This window comes from Oncorhynchus tshawytscha, linkage group LG29 (assembly GCF_018296145.1).
Source record: "Oncorhynchus tshawytscha isolate Ot180627B linkage group LG29, Otsh_v2.0, whole genome shotgun sequence".
NCBI classification, from domain to species: domain Eukaryota; kingdom Metazoa; phylum Chordata; class Actinopteri; order Salmoniformes; family Salmonidae; genus Oncorhynchus; species Oncorhynchus tshawytscha.
The window spans coordinates 18,552,272-18,569,281 of record NC_056457.1 but is presented as its reverse complement, the minus strand read 5'-3'; the positions used below and the strand labels follow the sequence as shown (position 1 = coordinate 18,569,281).

General features: G+C 41.7%; 1 protein-coding gene across 4 annotated transcripts in view; it reads left to right on the top strand.

Annotated features, from left to right (window-relative positions):
• The window catches only part of ofcc1 (orofacial cleft 1 candidate 1), a 114,483-nt gene extending 97,801 nt beyond the window's left edge, over window positions 1–16,682 (top strand). For 3 of the 4 annotated variants that reach the window (XM_042308759.1, XM_042308760.1, XM_042308757.1), the window contains 2 exons: window positions 4,043–4,187; window positions 4,305–5,830. In XM_042308759.1, coding sequence (XP_042164693.1) covers window positions 4,043–4,187; window positions 4,305–4,369 — 210 coding nt within the window. In that variant the 3' untranslated portion in view covers window positions 4,370–5,830. Of the gene's footprint in view, window positions 1–4,042; window positions 4,188–4,304; window positions 5,831–15,982 lie in introns of those variants that run through there. The other variant, XM_042308758.1, reaches the window with a different exon arrangement.
• The last annotated feature ends 328 nt before the right edge of the window (window positions 16,683–17,010 follow it).

Sequence of the window (17,010 nt, the reverse complement as noted above, 5' to 3'; positions counted from 1 at the left end):
ACTGTTATGATTCTCCCAGCTAGCACCAATGCTAACTCCCCACTTGTATTTTTCACCAAATGAGCATCCGCCACAACTGCTATTCCCTTATTTTGCACCCATGCTAACCGCCGTCTTTATTTGGTTTCTAGAATACTGGGTGCTGCACGCATTCTCCCACCTCCTGCTTTCCCCTGCCCTCGGCCACGCACACTCCTACCCTGAGTCAGTCAGGACGGAGCAGACTGCCGCACAGATTGGCTGTCTAATTAAATGTACCACTGATTCGGCTTTGTAACAACTGCAAGCACATGAATGAACTCCCCCGATCCCCCCGAGAGCAACCTGGATCATCACCATCCCGAAAAAAGTCAAAAGAGAGGAAAAAAGAGATTAATGCCGGAGCTGCATCAACAGTTAGCTCTCGGGCGGTGTGGCGTCGTCCTAATGGGTCCCGTCATATTTTGACTGATGAGAATGTGTGTAAACACACAACGTGGCATATCTATTTGTTTTTGGTGTGTGTGCGTGAGCGCGTGCACGTGTATGAGTTTGTGTGCGTGGTAATGTGTGTCCCTGTGTGGCCTCCAAACCTATGTGTCACAAATGAGACATCTGGGTAAAGTTGTTTACTGAGGAATTTAGAAAATTACAGCAGAAATATTCATTTTCACCATCTCTCAGACAGAAATACAGTCACTGTAATTCCTAAAAAAAGAATACAATTCACTCTTGGCATTTCTGCTGGAGAAAATCATTTGGCCCCGGACCTACCTTTAACGGTAAGGGTTGAGGAACCAAAACAGAGGAGAATGTCCTATGGTATCACCATCCACCCCATAGTGGCATGACGGCCACGCTTCTACGTCGGGTGTAACATGAGAGTGACGCCAGGGGCAGCCGTGTCCCCTCACCCCCGGCTGTGGTGTGTGTACGATAATGCCAGCTCTCCAGCCCTGCTGAGCTTTCTGCTTTCCACCCTCATTTCCCCTCTCCCTACAGCACGGGCCCTCTTTACATATTCAAACTAATCCTCCCTTGAATATATAGACTAGTTTTATGTATAGAGTGACATCCAGGAATCACCAAAGGGCATCCCCAGCCCTCGGAAGAACACTTGAGCTGATTTTATTAGTGCTTTATGTAATTCTGCCAGCAATATAGTCAGTGTATGCGACGGGGGGCTGTGTATGCAACGGGGGGCTGTGTACAAACTGGCCTGCAGATTTAAGGTGACAGCTCCTTGGAGAGGAATAACATTCAGGCAGTCCTGCCTGAGCAAAAAGAAAATATTTCAGACTGCACAATTCAAGGGTATAGAGTAGAATACCCTGTGCATATGGTTCCTTTCTCCACGAGTATAGTATTCTAAAGCCCCCTATGTAAGTTCATCATATTAATGTGTTAATTTTTGTAGGAAACAAATCTCTATTTTGAAGTGAGGCTTGTTTCCATATCACAATATATAACATATAACATTTGACCATTCAATGATATTGCTTTATCATCTTCAAATGTGATATGTTATTGTGATATGGGAACAGGTTCCTGTCTCCTGTAAATGATTGCCCATTAACCCTTAGGAATGACTACTTGCTGTGACCTACAGTGTCATCATTATTCAGTCCTGATGCTTGGAGAATGAGACAACTTACAATAGCAGTATTTATTTGACTTCTTTGAACTGTGAAAAACAGTCAGTCTCCCCTCTGCCTCCTTCGGTTAAAGGATTCGTCCGACTACTTAAGGAGGCCTCCCTTTGTTTACTGAAGCAATATTGACGGATGCTTCATTTCCACATAAGAGGTCTGTTTTTCTCTGGCAATGTCCTGGACAGCCAAGCCCTCGAGGACCAGGGAAAGCCTTAGACTAACATGACCACTGCTCCAGGGTTCTTATTTTTGCATATTAACAACAATTTACACTCAAAATTAATATAAACGAACACCTAAGAAAAGCAAGCCCTCCGAGAGGTGCCCTGAGCTATAGACACTTTCAGTGTAATACAGCAGTTTGGTGTGTATATTTGTATTGTTATTGGGGGGCAGCAGTCCATGACTAAGCAAAAAAAAAAATATCATGCACATATTGAATATTCATTTGGCTAAACCACGTGATTCCTGCACCTGTATCCGTCTGGTTTTTAGAATTAAAGGTCATGTACAGACACAGACAAAGGGTCCCAAAGGGTTCTTTGCCTGTCCCCATAGGATAACCCTTTTGGGTTCCATGTAGAACCCTCTGTGGAAAGGGTTTTACATAGAACCCTAAAGGGTTCTACCTGGAATCAAAAAGGTTCTACCTGGAACCAAAAAGGGGGAAAATCCTTTTAGGTTCTAGATAGCACCTTTTTTTCTAAGAGTTTATGTTCAGGGCCCATCATGCATGGCATTTAAATTATGGAAATTGGTCGAACCATGTTTACCTGGAATATTAACCTGGAAGGCATCTACTATTTTACCTTTAATATTAACCATGGCATGCTGGGAAATGGTAACAAATGTAGTGCAGCAAGAATAGTAAAAGCAACAGTCCCATTGGCATACTTAGCCAAAAGGATTTTAAAGGTGGTGGAGTGTTTAAAAAAAAAAAAAAATGTACTTCTCAAACAATCATGAATAAACAGATGTTTGCCAGCTGCAAACTCACAATGCATCACTCTCAACAACCGTTGAGATTCCAGTAGGGCCCTCATAACAAAACAACTTCTGAGATGGGCCCATAACAGCTCCATCTGAGGGAAACAATATGGCCGACGAAATGAATGTGGGCAAAGTCATTATGTCCCCTACTAAAACCACAGTAGGTTTATGTTTCCCTGTCTTTTTCCTCCCAGGCTAGCATTTAAGTGTCTACGGCCTGCCAAAAAAGAACGATTTGAGTAACCAACTGTGCTGTTGTACCATCTCCTTCTTCCATATGTGAGTCCTGGATCAGCTTCTGTGAAAGTCCCATTAAAGATGCACAACTAAAGCTCCAACAGCTTGAATATTACTTCTCCGCAGATTATTTATGGCTTGGAAAAAGGCTGATAAGCATCTAAACTACGTTGTAAATAAAAACACTGTTCCGTGCAATTTCATCATTGTGTTTCTTTTGCTTTTGAAGTCTTTTTCCACTTGTGCCCTTTAACCATTGTTGACGTTAGACTTCCTCACTCACAATCAACTTATTTCAATACTACATACTTAATTAACTTAACGTAGCTAGGTATGACTGTACTGTTCTTGAGTTATAACTAGGAGGGGTGATTCCCATATAATTACAATCCGCCGCAAGCCCATGTGATGAACAGAGACAGAAAGAGGGAGAGAGATGCCATTTCAATATTGGGCCTCCTCATTGGTGTAATATGCCATCAGACCCCCATTACCCAGAACCCTTTGTCTTCACTTTCCATGACTCAGCGCTCCTTGTCCACAAATGACTCCGCGCTCGCCAATATTGACCTAATTCCACATTCGGAATATGAAGAAGTTAACCTTTAAGAAACACCTCGCAGCAACATTAATTGACAAACTGCATCAATTCTCCCTCCTGCACCCCCTCTTCCCCCCGGCCGCATGTTTGATTGCCGCTTCGGAGCCTCGGAGCACGCTTCATTGGCTATGAGGTCATCCTGAGCCTTCAGAAATATGAACATGATTTATACAGGAAGTGAGTTCTGCTATCTGCCGTTCGGTGCCAGGGAAGGATACGTCCTTGGTCTTTGTATGTTGCATGAAGAGATTAATGCTTTCCCTGCCAGCCATATCGGCTTTGCGAGAAGACCTTTTCCAAAAGTGTATCGTGTCTAATTATCCAAACCCGTTTACACTAGTTTGGGGAGATTTGTGGGAGATTTTTTTAAAGTTTACTTGAAAAACGTGGAACTGTGTTAATTCTTTCTGCATAATCTTTTTTTTTGCAATTCCCAGGCTTAAATATTTTGTAATTGCAAATTACTGTATAAACATTAAAACAATGGTAGTGAACTTGCATATAGAAACATTTAACTGTTGAAATATCTTCAGCACTTGAATGTGTCTGACAGTTTGTTTTTGTCTATGGTGTGTCCTTGAAGGTGATTGGTGACATGGACGGGGCAGAGCCTCCACTCAGCACTTTGCCCCGCCCAGGTCAGAGGACACCAGAGGTGAACCAGGAAGACGAAGGGACAAGCTCCACCCTCCAACTCAGAGAGAGGAAAAGGAGGAAGCCTGTTTGGCGTGAGTCCAACACTCCTGTGCACTGTTTAATGGCTGTTTGTGTAGTGTGGCGTTTTAATGGTTGTTTGTGTAATGTTGTGTGTTTTAACAGTGTTATTGCCTAATCCGTGCCCTCAGGTACTCATCGCGTCGAGCCAGTAGGAGACAGTGGGCATGGCTCGAGCTGCACTACAAGGCCTTAGCCACTAATGTCACTGTGAAGTGAAACAAAGCAGGAGAGGACACCCAGGTACTGTCAACTAGCACCTCCAACGACCGCATCAACTGAAGGGACAGGGACTATAGACATACCCCTGGCAATAGACAACTAGCACCTAAGGCTCAACCGACCACACCAATTGACAGGACAGCGATTATACACATACCACTATATAGACAATAGACAACTATCACCTCAACCGACCACACCATATGAATGGACAGTGACTATAGACATACTGTACCTCAGTGATGGACAATGACTGATGGATCAATTCAGAATGTGTTTATGAGCTCTCTATAGCATACTCACATAACAGTTCAAATTGTTCCTGATGATACACATAGAGATGGTTCAGGTAGAATCAGGCTTCTACAATAGCTTTTTCCACGGGTGGCACTGGTGCTAACAACCTTTTCACTTGGGGCACCAGCACATGATTTGATCGTACTAATAAAAATAAATAGATAATCGCTAATGACCTCGCCTGTGTCCCAAAATGTGCCTGCATTCCTTACAGAACCAGGCTAATCATGACTAGCCACCTTTTAAATTAGCATGCCCTTGTGTTCAAAGAAAAGAGACTTAAAATAATGTGCAGATTTCAAAGTGCCATGTGTTCTTTTCTGCGAAATTTGAAAAAACTATGCTAGAACGATACCACCAACAACAAAAAAAATGGGGAGGACTGTGATTTCACCCAGTTTTTCAGGTTTTGGTTCTTAAAAATCACAAAATTGGATGTTCTAAGTCCACAACAATGCTTAAACCACATCAGGGGACCATTTTTGAGGTCTGTGAAAAAATTGTTCAGGTGTGCACCAGCCAGACCGGTGTGTTTGTTTCTGTAGTGCACTTTTGATGGACTTTTCAAAACAAATGGCCGCTGGATTGATTCTACCAGGTGGTATAGGCTACTTTGTAGTTACCTTTTAATTGCCTTTACATCTACCTGAAAACGGGAGGCTATCGATAACATCACTAACAGCTACACAGTGTTAGACATATAGGCCCTATGCACACCGCGCCCAGCAGGGCTTGTCATTCAGGTAAATTTGCCAGGGGCACACCAGGCCAGTGCCACCTGAAAGCTACTGGCCCGAATGGAAAAAAATACTGGCCTGGGTCAAGACCTGACAAAAAAGGGAATGATGCATACATAATTTCAATAGAAGATGAGCAAGTAGCATATACAGGGTTCGTACAGACATTGGCAATTCAAATTCAAGGACTTTTTAAAGCACTTAATTGTAATTTTCAGGGACCTAAATTTTACATTTAATTGTTGGAAAAAAACTCCCTCCAAAATGTATGCCAAAGAAAAGTAGGCATTACCACATTAAGAATAATGCATTATTTTTAAATATAGGCCTACCTAATGGAATTATGCATTGACATTCACGTTATTTTTACATTTTAAAATGTCAGAATAATGTGGACACAAACACACTAATGGATTCTGTCCATGTGGTAGCTAGTCTGTGTGACACAAACACACTAATGGAGTCTGTCCATGTGGTAGCTAGTCAGTCTGACACAAACACACTAATGGATTCTGTCCATGTGGTAGCTAGTCTGTGTGACACAAACACACTAATGGAGTCTGTCCATGTGGTTGCTAGTCTGTGTGACACAAACACACTAATGGAGCCTGTCCATGTGGTAGCTAGTCAGTCTGACACAAACACACTAATGGATTCTGTCCATGTGGTAGCTAGTCTGTGTGACACAAACACACTAATGGAGTCTTTCCATGTGGTCGCTAGTCTGTGTGACACAAACACACTAATGGAGTCTGTCCATGTGGTAGCTAGTTTGTTTGACACAAACACACTAATGGAGTCTGTCCATGTGGTAGCTAGTCAGTCTCACCATTTGAGATGCTGAAGTATGACTGAGGTGTTATTGTACCATGTTTTAAACTTCCCTTTGTAATGGAATGCATTGTATGGAAAACCAATTTGAAGCCAACATTCGATGTTGTCTTGCTCATAATAAGTCCTGTGTAGCTTGAGTTGTCGATTTCCACGGGGGACCAGTACGAACAAATTACGAAAATATAAGTCGCTCTGGATAAGAGCGTCTGCTAAATGACTCAAATGTAATAACTGCACATTGTTTTACCACAACAGAGTAGCTCAAATCCCTTCAATTGAAACATTGGGGAACAAAGGAAAGCAGCTACATCTCTCATAGAAACTGATCAGAAATGGAATCACAGAATAATTGAATTGGAGCAGTAGACCTTCTAAATTGACAACCGTAACTTCAATGACTTTCCAAGGACCAAATAGCCTAAAGGAAATGTCTGATTTTCAAGGTAGGCTATTCCATGATTACTGAATTGCGCATTGCAAATATTCAACCAAGACTTTGAACTTTTTAAATACCTGGTTTGCATACCCATTCTTGCCTTAGCATTTACTCTCATAAATTGGAACATCTTTTCTACCACTGTTGGTCTTCTGTGAATTGCTCCATGCAACAACCAGCTGTTGATGAGCTGCTTGCTCTCTCTGCCTGACAGATCATCAATAGGTTATAAAGTCAAAAGTTTGGACACACCTACTCAACAGGCAGTTAACCCACTGTTCCTAGGCCATCATTGAAAATAAGAATTTGTTCTTAACTGACTTGCCTAGTAAAATAAAGGTAAAATAAATAAAAAAATAAAAAATTCAAGTGTTTTTCTTTATTTTAACTATTTTCTACATTGTAGAATAATAGTGAAGACATCAAAATTATGAAATAACAAAAATGGAATCATATAGTAACCAAAAAAGTCTAAATATATTTTAGATTTTAGATTCTGCAAAGTAGCCACCCTTTGCCTTGATGACAGATTTGCAGTCTCTTGGCATTCTCTCAACCAGCTTCACGAGGAATGCTTTTCCAACAGTCTTGAAGGAGTTCCCACATATGCTGAGCACTTGTTGGCTGCTTTTCCTTCCCTCTGCGGTCCAACTCATCCCAAACCATCTCAATTGGGTTGATGTCAGGTGATTGTGGAGGCCATGTGTAACGTGTACGCTGTGAGTCGGGAAGCAAGTACAGGTGCAAATGTAATAATAAATAGAACAGAGTACAAAACACGAAAAGCGTACAGGCATGAAAGTGAAACAGAGCCAATAACGCCTCAGGAAAGAACCAAGGGAAGTGACAGATATAGGGGAGGTAATCAGGAAGGTGATGGAGTCCAGGTGAGGGTCATGAGGAGCAGGTGCGCGTAACGATTGTGGCAGGTGTGCGTAATGATGAGACAACTGGCGACGCCGAGCGCCAGAGAGGGAGCAGGAGTAAACGTGACACCAGGTCTTCTGATACAGAACTCCATCACCCTCCTTGGTCAAATAGCCCTTACACAGCCTGGCGGTGTGTTTTGGGTCATTGTCCTGTTGAAAAAAAACAAATGATAGTCCCACTAAGTGCAAACCAGATGGGATGACATATTGCTTCAGAATGCTGTGGTAGCCATGCTGGTTAAGTGCGCCTCGAATTCTAAATAAATCACTGACAGTGTCATCAGCAAAGCACCCCGAAACAATCACACCTCATCCTCCATGCTTCACAGTGGTCATCCGTTTACCTACTCTGCGTCTCACAAAGACATGGTGATTGGAACCAAAAATCTCAAATTTGGACTCATCAGGCCAAAGGACAGAGTTCTACTGGTCTAATGTCCATTGTGCGTGTTTCTTGGCCCAAGCAAGTCTCTTCTTATTGGTGTCCTGAACAGTTGATGCTGAGATGTGTCTGTTACTTGAACTCTGTGAAGCATATATTTGGGCTGCAATCTGAGGTGCAATTAATTCTAATGAACGTATCCTCTGCAGCAGAGGTAACTATGTGTCTTCCTTTCCTGTGGCAGTCCTCATGAGAGCCAGTTTCATTATAGCGCTTGATGGTTTTTGCGACTGCACTTGAAGAAAGTTTCAAAGTTCTTGAAATGTTCCGTATTGACTGACCTTCATGTCTTAAAGTAATAATGGACTGTCGTTTCTCTTTGCTTATTTGAGCTGTTCTTGCTGTAATTTGGACTTGGTCTTTTACCAAATAGGGTATCTTCTGTATACCACCCCTACCTTGTCACAACACAACTGATTGGTTCAAATGCATTAAGAAGGAAAGAATTTCCACAAATGAACTTTTAACAAGGCACACCTCTTAATTGAAATGCATTCAGTTGTGTTCAATTGAAACCACCTCATGAAGCTGGTTGAAAGAATGTCAAGAGTGTGCAAAGCTGTCATCAAGGCAAAGGGTGGCTACTTTGAAGAATCTCAAATATAAAATATATTTTGATTTGTTCAACACTTTTTTGGTTACTACATGATTCCATATATGTTATTTCATATTTTTGATGTCTTCACTATTATTCTACAATGTAAAAAGTTAAGAAAAACCCTGGAAAACTTTTGACTGGTACTGTATGTGTTCAGCGTGCGCGTGATAAAGAATCGTCATAACAAGTTTATAGCTTTGTGTATCCATCTGTTTATTTATTTTTTTCAATTATATAGCCTAGAATCAAAATGTCATTATTAGAACATTTTTTTCACTGACCCAAGCGGGCCACTGACGGGGATGATCAACTGGCCCGGAGGATTTCCAAAACCTCCTGTGTGTCAAGCCCTGACACACACAAACAGGGGCATTTCTGTGCATTTGCTGCCTCTTCAGAAAGTAGGTCTATTTTTTGTCAATTGCACATTACTGTTTGAATAAAACATGATGATAAAAAAAATTGTAATGTGACCAGGTAGAAGATTTTCATTGGCACCCTTGCGATCAATTAAAAAAGTGTGTCTGCCAAGTCAAACGGTCACAGTATGTTTTGGTCGCAGTATCGAACCCTGAGGATGCTCGTCCCTTTTGTGATGTATAGCTTTGTGACATAGTTCATGTCATAGTAACACAGTTCCATTGGGCTGTGTGATTCACATCATCACACATACAGTACAGTCACAATCAGGATGCATAAATTGGCTGCCTATGCAGATAGGGCTATTCATTATCCAATAAACAATGTGAAGTGGAGTAATGAATCCGTGTGCCAAATGAATGAGGGTCATTAGGTCTTCATTACTGCCCCAACACAATGAAAAATGACAATTCTAAAAGTCACCAATCAGGGCCCAAGTGATAAAATATCAATATTGGGCCCACATTAAGCTGGATGATATTCAGGCCCGGGTTGATTTGTATTGAATATGTGTCTGGTGGCCGGTGCTTGACGTAACAAAGTGGGCCACAAATCAGCCAGTAATGGCCGTCTACTTATACATATTGCTTAATTAAAGGTTGTGAGCTTATTAACATGTGTCGGTGGCACTGGGCGCTCGAGATGGAGTCTGTTGGCGTGGGCCGGGCTCTAGAGGTTTTATAGATAACCTATCATACTAAACCATATAGGCCCTAATATCAGATCTTAATAACCTGTCATTTTCATTGATAATGATTCCTTTTTATGGTCGGCCGTTATCGCACCCCCAACTTGTCGAAGAGCCGGCCGCGTCCTTTTGGGACTGTGAACCGGCCTGGGTGCTCATTATACCTTCCTTTTGGCCTTGAAGTTGCTCCACACCTCTATGTATAAACCATCATAGCCATGACTTGGGGCCGCTGCAATACACACGGTGCAGCAGACTGACAGACACAAGCAGCCGGCTAGCGTTCTCTCTCTTCTCTGGTACACCCCAGAAGCTGTTGGACCACTGCCTTATCAAACCTCTTTTACCGAGAAAGAAAGGGCCAGGTTTAGTGTACAGAGATCATTATTTGTAGTGTTCTGTTAAAACAGTGTCTTACACAAGCTAAAGGTCTGTATGAATGAAGGAATGGTGTTGGGAGTGCACTGCTCCAAACTGTAGTGTTGAAAGAAAGATGGCTACCCCCACACTGTTTTCTTATCCAACGTTTTTACCCTAAGGCCTTCATCAGTCTTTGCTGTATAGTGTTCTAGTCTATAGTACAGGCGGCTGCAGAAGAGGCTAGAGTTGTGGTGATGTACAGTCTAGCCCCTTTGTGTGATCCATACACTGTCCTCTTACAGCCTCTCTGCTTTCTGGTTTCCTGCCCCTGACATTACCCAGAAGCCTGTGAAGCTAATCTGCTCCAATTAGAGATCACTCCATTAAGAGTGACAGCGCCACACCCCCCAATTCAATCAGCTCCTCTAATGAACGCTGAGCAGAGCACCCTGTCACTGTCTGTCAATCAGGAAACAGGAAGACCCATTCACACACACGCACATGCACACAGGCACACATACATGCGCACGCACTAAGGCACATGTGAACGCACACAAGCGTTTACGTACACAAGCGTATGCACACACACAGGCGCACGCACACACACACACACACACTCCTTTTTCTCTGTCTGGACTATCTTCAGTTCAGTTTATCCACCATCAGGGTCTGGTCTGGCTTAGTCCCTATCTGCTCTATAGATCCACTGACAGTTGTTTTGGGTCTCAAATATACAGAAGTTGTAGTGGTGTATACAGTGACTGTTATTTACTGTCATAATGATGTCATTATTTAAACAACGTGAATTCAGATTAAATTAGATTTCTATTTGATCAGTATCTGAAGATATGTTTGTGGTGTCATGTCTATATTGTGTTGTTCTGTATTAGTTGACAACACTTAGTTAATACAGTACATACTGTATGATTGGTTTGCATATGATGTATTGCAACTGTACTGCTCATGGGCATTAAACCGTGCACGTCCATACATCAAATAATCATATTGTATTTGTCTAGCTGTATGTTTTGGTTCATACATATTCATTTCTTATAAACGCGATGACAAATCTTTTCCCCTACCAGGTCTGTTTTTCCTTTTTCATTCATTTGTTATGGCCGTTTGTTCTGCTTCAAAAGGGGATGCTGAGCAGTATCCACACCTATATATAATTCATCAACAAACTCATATGCCCTGTGCAATATTTCTCACCAGAGGACAAAAGGTATTCCAACGGTTCAAATATTTGATTGCTAATGACAAACACTATTTCACCACAATTTAAATTTCAAATCGATCCCTAGGAGCAATTCTTTTTCAGGGGGAGAAAAGAGAAAAAGATGCCCTTAGGTCTGCGCTGCTTCACATTTGCTGATTTAAGTTAAAAGAAAGCCTTTTTGCAGAGCTATCATAAGGGAACTGCAACTTTTTGAAGTAGGCTCGTACATCTGCATAGTCCTCAAACCTGGGGATGTTGCTCGTGGGGGGGGTGTAGAGAAAAAATAAATAAAAATAAATAACATTTTGTCTAATTCTATATTTATGTACCCCTCAGCTTGTGGTATTCGCATTAAACAGTTTGTGTTCAGAAGTTCTGCTGTGATCGTTACTGTGCACGGTAGACACCGGGCAACTCTGCAGGCTGCTGCGTTGCTTGCCTGCCATTTGCTCGATTAATTTGAATTAAATAAAACTGATTTAAATATATACTTTTCTGTCAATAGGTGTTTTTGATTATCTCGCTCTCTTTTGATGAAAAAAAACTTTGCATTTAATTGTGTATGACTATTCTCGTGTTTTGACAACTTCATCTCCGCTGAGAGTTGTTTGATGTTAAATATAATTGTAATGCAGTAAGTAGAAGGACTTTTCTTTGTGGTGAGCCCTCTTAGATCAGAGAGAGAACCTGTGGCTTACACCAGACATCTTTTGAAGGCATATTCAATTCATATAAATATTTACATGGATATTGTTTGTTAGACGATGTCTCAAACCACTGTGAAGATACCTTAAGAATCTTAAACATCATGTGAAAAAATGGACTCTGAATTTTAACGAGACTGTTTTTCCCCACATATACTGTGGCATTGTAGCACCATGTTAACATGTCCACTGTAGATCCACAATAGTATCAATGCTCAACTAACTAAGGTCATTGGGGAAGTTTATTCATATAATAAACATAATAAAATGTTGAATAAATATACAGTTAGGCCGCTCTAAAATCCACTGTAACACATAATAATTTTGCCTTTTGGCTCATACCGATATTTTCTAAAAACTAAAAAGGTTAGTTAACAATCTCACTGAACCATGGAAGAACTCTACTGTGGAAATGTGCAATTAGGCCACTCTAAAATCCAGAATAACAAAAAACGCATAATAGACACCATTCTGGGGATTATGGTTCCTCACCATATGGCTACTGTTATGTGGACCATTTACATGTCTTGTGCCATTTGCCCACTTAGCTTAACTCCACTTGTTAAAAAAGAGACAGATCATATGGTAACCAGAAACAACCGTCTACTACCATTGAGATAAGTCTGTGTCATGTGGTGTAACAACAGGATATAGAGCATAGAAATAGAGTTAGTAGAATGGGTATGTGCTTTAGACCCTTTGTAACCATGCATTCTACTCCACTGGCACTGACCCTTGAAACAACTCTCTGGTGCTTAAGCCATAACAAATACAAGGTGTATTTTTGAAGAGTTGCAAGCATCTGGATGGATCGTGTGGTTTTTGAAAATGTATTTATTTAATTCTTTATTTATTTCCAGAGTGGCGGAGGCAGATGTCCTGCTCACAGGGGGAAAAAAATAGCTAGGGAGGAAAGAAATATATGAATATGCAAATCGTGTCACAACGTGGAACCTTGTAATGACTAGGAAATGTTCTCACCATCTTTCATTATGCAGAGGTCATTGCTTAATGCAGGCAGCTGGGACCGACCGGCTCTCTCTCCTTTTCTCCCCATGTCCCCCCCTGTCATCTCACAGCGACTTGAACAAAACTGCAGCCTGGCACGAAACACAGGGCCAGGCTCGCCACACACACACATTCGCATGCCACACACAAACACACACACAGACAAACAAACTCACATGCCACACACACACATACAGACAGACACACACATGTGTGAAAGCTCGCATACCACACACACACTTGCACGCCACACGTGAGAGGAGCTGGCGTCACATGACTCGACACACTTGACTGGGCAGAGATGCATGTATCCTGTCTTGTCTTTCTGTGAATCCTTGAATGTGGGCATGTAAACCACACGACCATCCCTGTTTGTTTGTCTTCCTTTTGATCAACTCTCATCCGTCCCTACTCCTCTCTCTTATTCTTCTGAGGAAGCTGTTGAGATCTGTTTCTAGTGTACTAACATCTCTACTGAAGGCTAGTTGGCAGCTACCCTGCTTCACACAACTAGCGTTAATCATTAGGTATAGCATCCTCTCCTCCTCAAATAATCCCAGCGTTTGAATGCTAAAAATGTAATGAACTTCACGGTTCATTGTATCTGACATTGCTTAATTAATGGGTGCATTTAAAGTACATAGGCCCCGGTAATTGATTTATATGCATGATTTGCACATACAGCTGTTAGTTCCTGTAGGAAAGTCATCACTCAAAATGGGCACGTTTCTACTGATACGGCGAGGTAATGATAGATTGTGTTCACCGCAGTAGCAGCCCGTGGTGAAGGAGAAACAACGCAGTTCAATTTAGTCTTATCTTTTCTTCTTGGGAATACTGTTAGATGACACCAGTAGCTTTATTCTCATGTTTTTTCAAATGGACAGTAGAGTATTAATGAATCCACTGCATCCCCGCCACATTTTTTGCATAAAGAATTTTATTTCGACTCCCTCCACATAATTATGTACAATGACAGGCTTGTCAGGGAGGCCATATTTTCAGTAGACGGTGCAGTGGCATGTCGAAACCTGGACCGAATGCCCATAGTTGAGCAATTAAAAACACTCACGCTAGCTAATGCTGCCGCCGCGGCTTGGCTGTCGCCCCGTATTCATCAGCCCCGCTCTGCAACGACAGCTTGCATTTTTCCCCTGCCAGGCCTGAGTGAACGGGAGACAAACATCAACAAAGAAAGTGAAGGAGCCAGCATGGAAAAAAGAGACACACCACAGTTTTACTTGATGTACATTACAAGCCTTCATGATATCCCTCGCATACATTCTCCATAAGTGTTAGTCAATGTACACTGAGTTGACAAAACTCTTTCCAGGACATAGAGGGACCAGGTGAATCCGGGTGAAACCGACGATCCCTTATTGATGTCACCGGTTAAATCCACTTAAATCAGTGTAGATGAAGGGGAGGAGACAGGTTAAAGAAGGATTTTTAAGCCTTAAGACAGTTGAGACATGGATTATGACGGTGAATGGGCAAGACAGAATATTTAAGTGCCTTTGAAGGGGTTAGGAAGGTGTTCTTAATGTTTTGTACACTCAATGTATATATAGCTATATAGTGTATATCAATGTATATATAGCTATATAGTATTTTATTACTTAGATTTCATGTAACCCAGTACATGGTCTATTTACTGTAATGCTTGCTCCAGTGCTGTAAGGCTCAGGCTGGTCACAGGAAAGGTTAAGGCCATGATTATCGGTAGAATGGGGGGTGTTGTGGGGAGTTTTTGGGGTCGCTGGCCTCTAACCATTATTTGGAGTTTGGACAGAGAACCTCAGTGGAGCTCAGATCAATCTCTCACCTGGGGAATGACTCCAGCATATTTCTATCACCAACCTATTGATTTTTCCATGCACAAGCCCCTCATGTGTGAGGTGTTTTCATGTGCACGGCGCAGAGGGGAATGCTGCCTGCAGCACACACACACACGAACACACACAAACACACATATGTATCCACCTTGCTCATACACACACACATGATCCTGCAAACACACACTCTTGTATTAATTTCTGTAGACACCCATAGGCATATACACACAAAATGTACACATCGGCATATTTAGTGCTTTAGATCTCTCCCATACGTACACACCATCCCAACACCTCGCCTCTCAGTAGACCCTCCCCCCCCAGCTCCTTGTTAAAGCAGTTGCCAAGTGAGCCATGTCCACAGTGGGGCCAACTGTCTCGCTCTCTTTATTACACACACTAATCAATAGTGACTGAGGTGATCCGGGGCCCCTCCCCGGCCCCTGCACCACCATGCTTCATCACGGGGGCCACATTAAGATCAGTGGATATGATTGCTTTGGTCCATGTCACTTTGATTCAGAACTGGGACTGTTTTATTGTCATCCATAACCAGCACAGACAGGAGAGGGTGATATGGTATTTTAATAATGTATTAGTTCTGCAGTGCTATGTCCACAATGCTTTGCAAAATATGAAATGTAATAACTTAGCGTTGCGCCTGTGTGTTCCTGTGAGATGCCTGTCTAGAATTGCATGTATTTGAATGCAAATCTCGTTGTGTAACTTTTGATGTAGTCAGATGTTGAATGATTAGATTTAGATTTTATTTGGAAGGCATGCTACTGTTTATTGATAAGAACAGTGGTAATATGGTGATATATGTGACCCTTTGTGTGCTCAAAACACTGGAAAACACATTCAAGTTCAGTTTGATTCAGCTGTGGCACTGGTGCAGGGAAACAAAGGAAAAAAGAAACGATTGCGCTGGAATTTGTCAAAAGCCAATAATCATCCTCGCTCAGAGAGGAGTAGTATGTCAGAGGGAACCAATCAATATCACATTACTTTGAGTAGAGAGTATATACAAGACTCATCAAATTGATTCTTACAATGGCAGTTTCATTTGGTCTCCAACAGAAACCTCGACCTGTGTGGCGTGAAGGCGGAAAAAAACACAACAAACAAGACAAATGGGTATTTATTTGACTAAAATAACGCCTTGGCCATAAAGAGAAATGAGGAATGATGTGTCATATTTGTGCTCTGGTTAAAAGATGACTTGTTTCATTGGACATTGAAATTTCATGAATATATTTCCAAATGCCTGGAAAAAGAGAATTCATCATTAAGTTTGTGCGGGCTATAATGTCACGTTAGGGATTATTCAATTTCCTAATGTATTGTGCATGTCACTATGGCTAGTGATGCATACCTTCCTGGGCCCCTTGAGAGGGAAGGTGTGGGGTGTACATTACTGGTTGGCAAAGATGGATGCCAGAGTTTTGGGCCTCATCATAAAACTACTTAAGACATAAAACTACTCCTAATCCTAACTATGTTGACCTCAACATTTCTTCAACTTAGACGGTCTCCCTAAATATTACTGTTCTTAACCACGACTTTCCCAACTAGGACTTTTCTGTTTGCGGAGAACGGCCGCTGGATCCTAATGGCTGAAAGTCTTCAGCACAGAGTCATCTGGAGAGACAAGGCACAGCGGCTCCTTAGATGATTAAAAAGTAATTTTCTTAACTGTCCTCATAGGATTTGTAAAAAAATAAATGTTCAAAAATAACATTAAATTGCTCCAATCAAGCATAAACGTCTCCTGCTCGTGGTGAAATTTGTACTGCTGTTCGCATGGTGTGTGGTTATTTGTCATCGTTTTCCTTTGGCGCTTTTCCAAAGGCGCTTTTGCCCTGATCAACAATTAATGGTGCGATTGTTTCTCTGTTACTTATGGCGGATGAGACAGATGCAGGTTTGCAAAAAACTGGAATAGTAATGAACAAGAAGAAATGTGGGACAGTGAAGGTCAAAATGTTGGATATTCTCTCGGTGCTGTATGTGACACAAAGAATATAACACTTCTCTATTGACTTACCTGAGTGTGTTTACTTCTGTTTTTCTAATCATTCCCGAATGCACTTTGCAAAAGTACTACT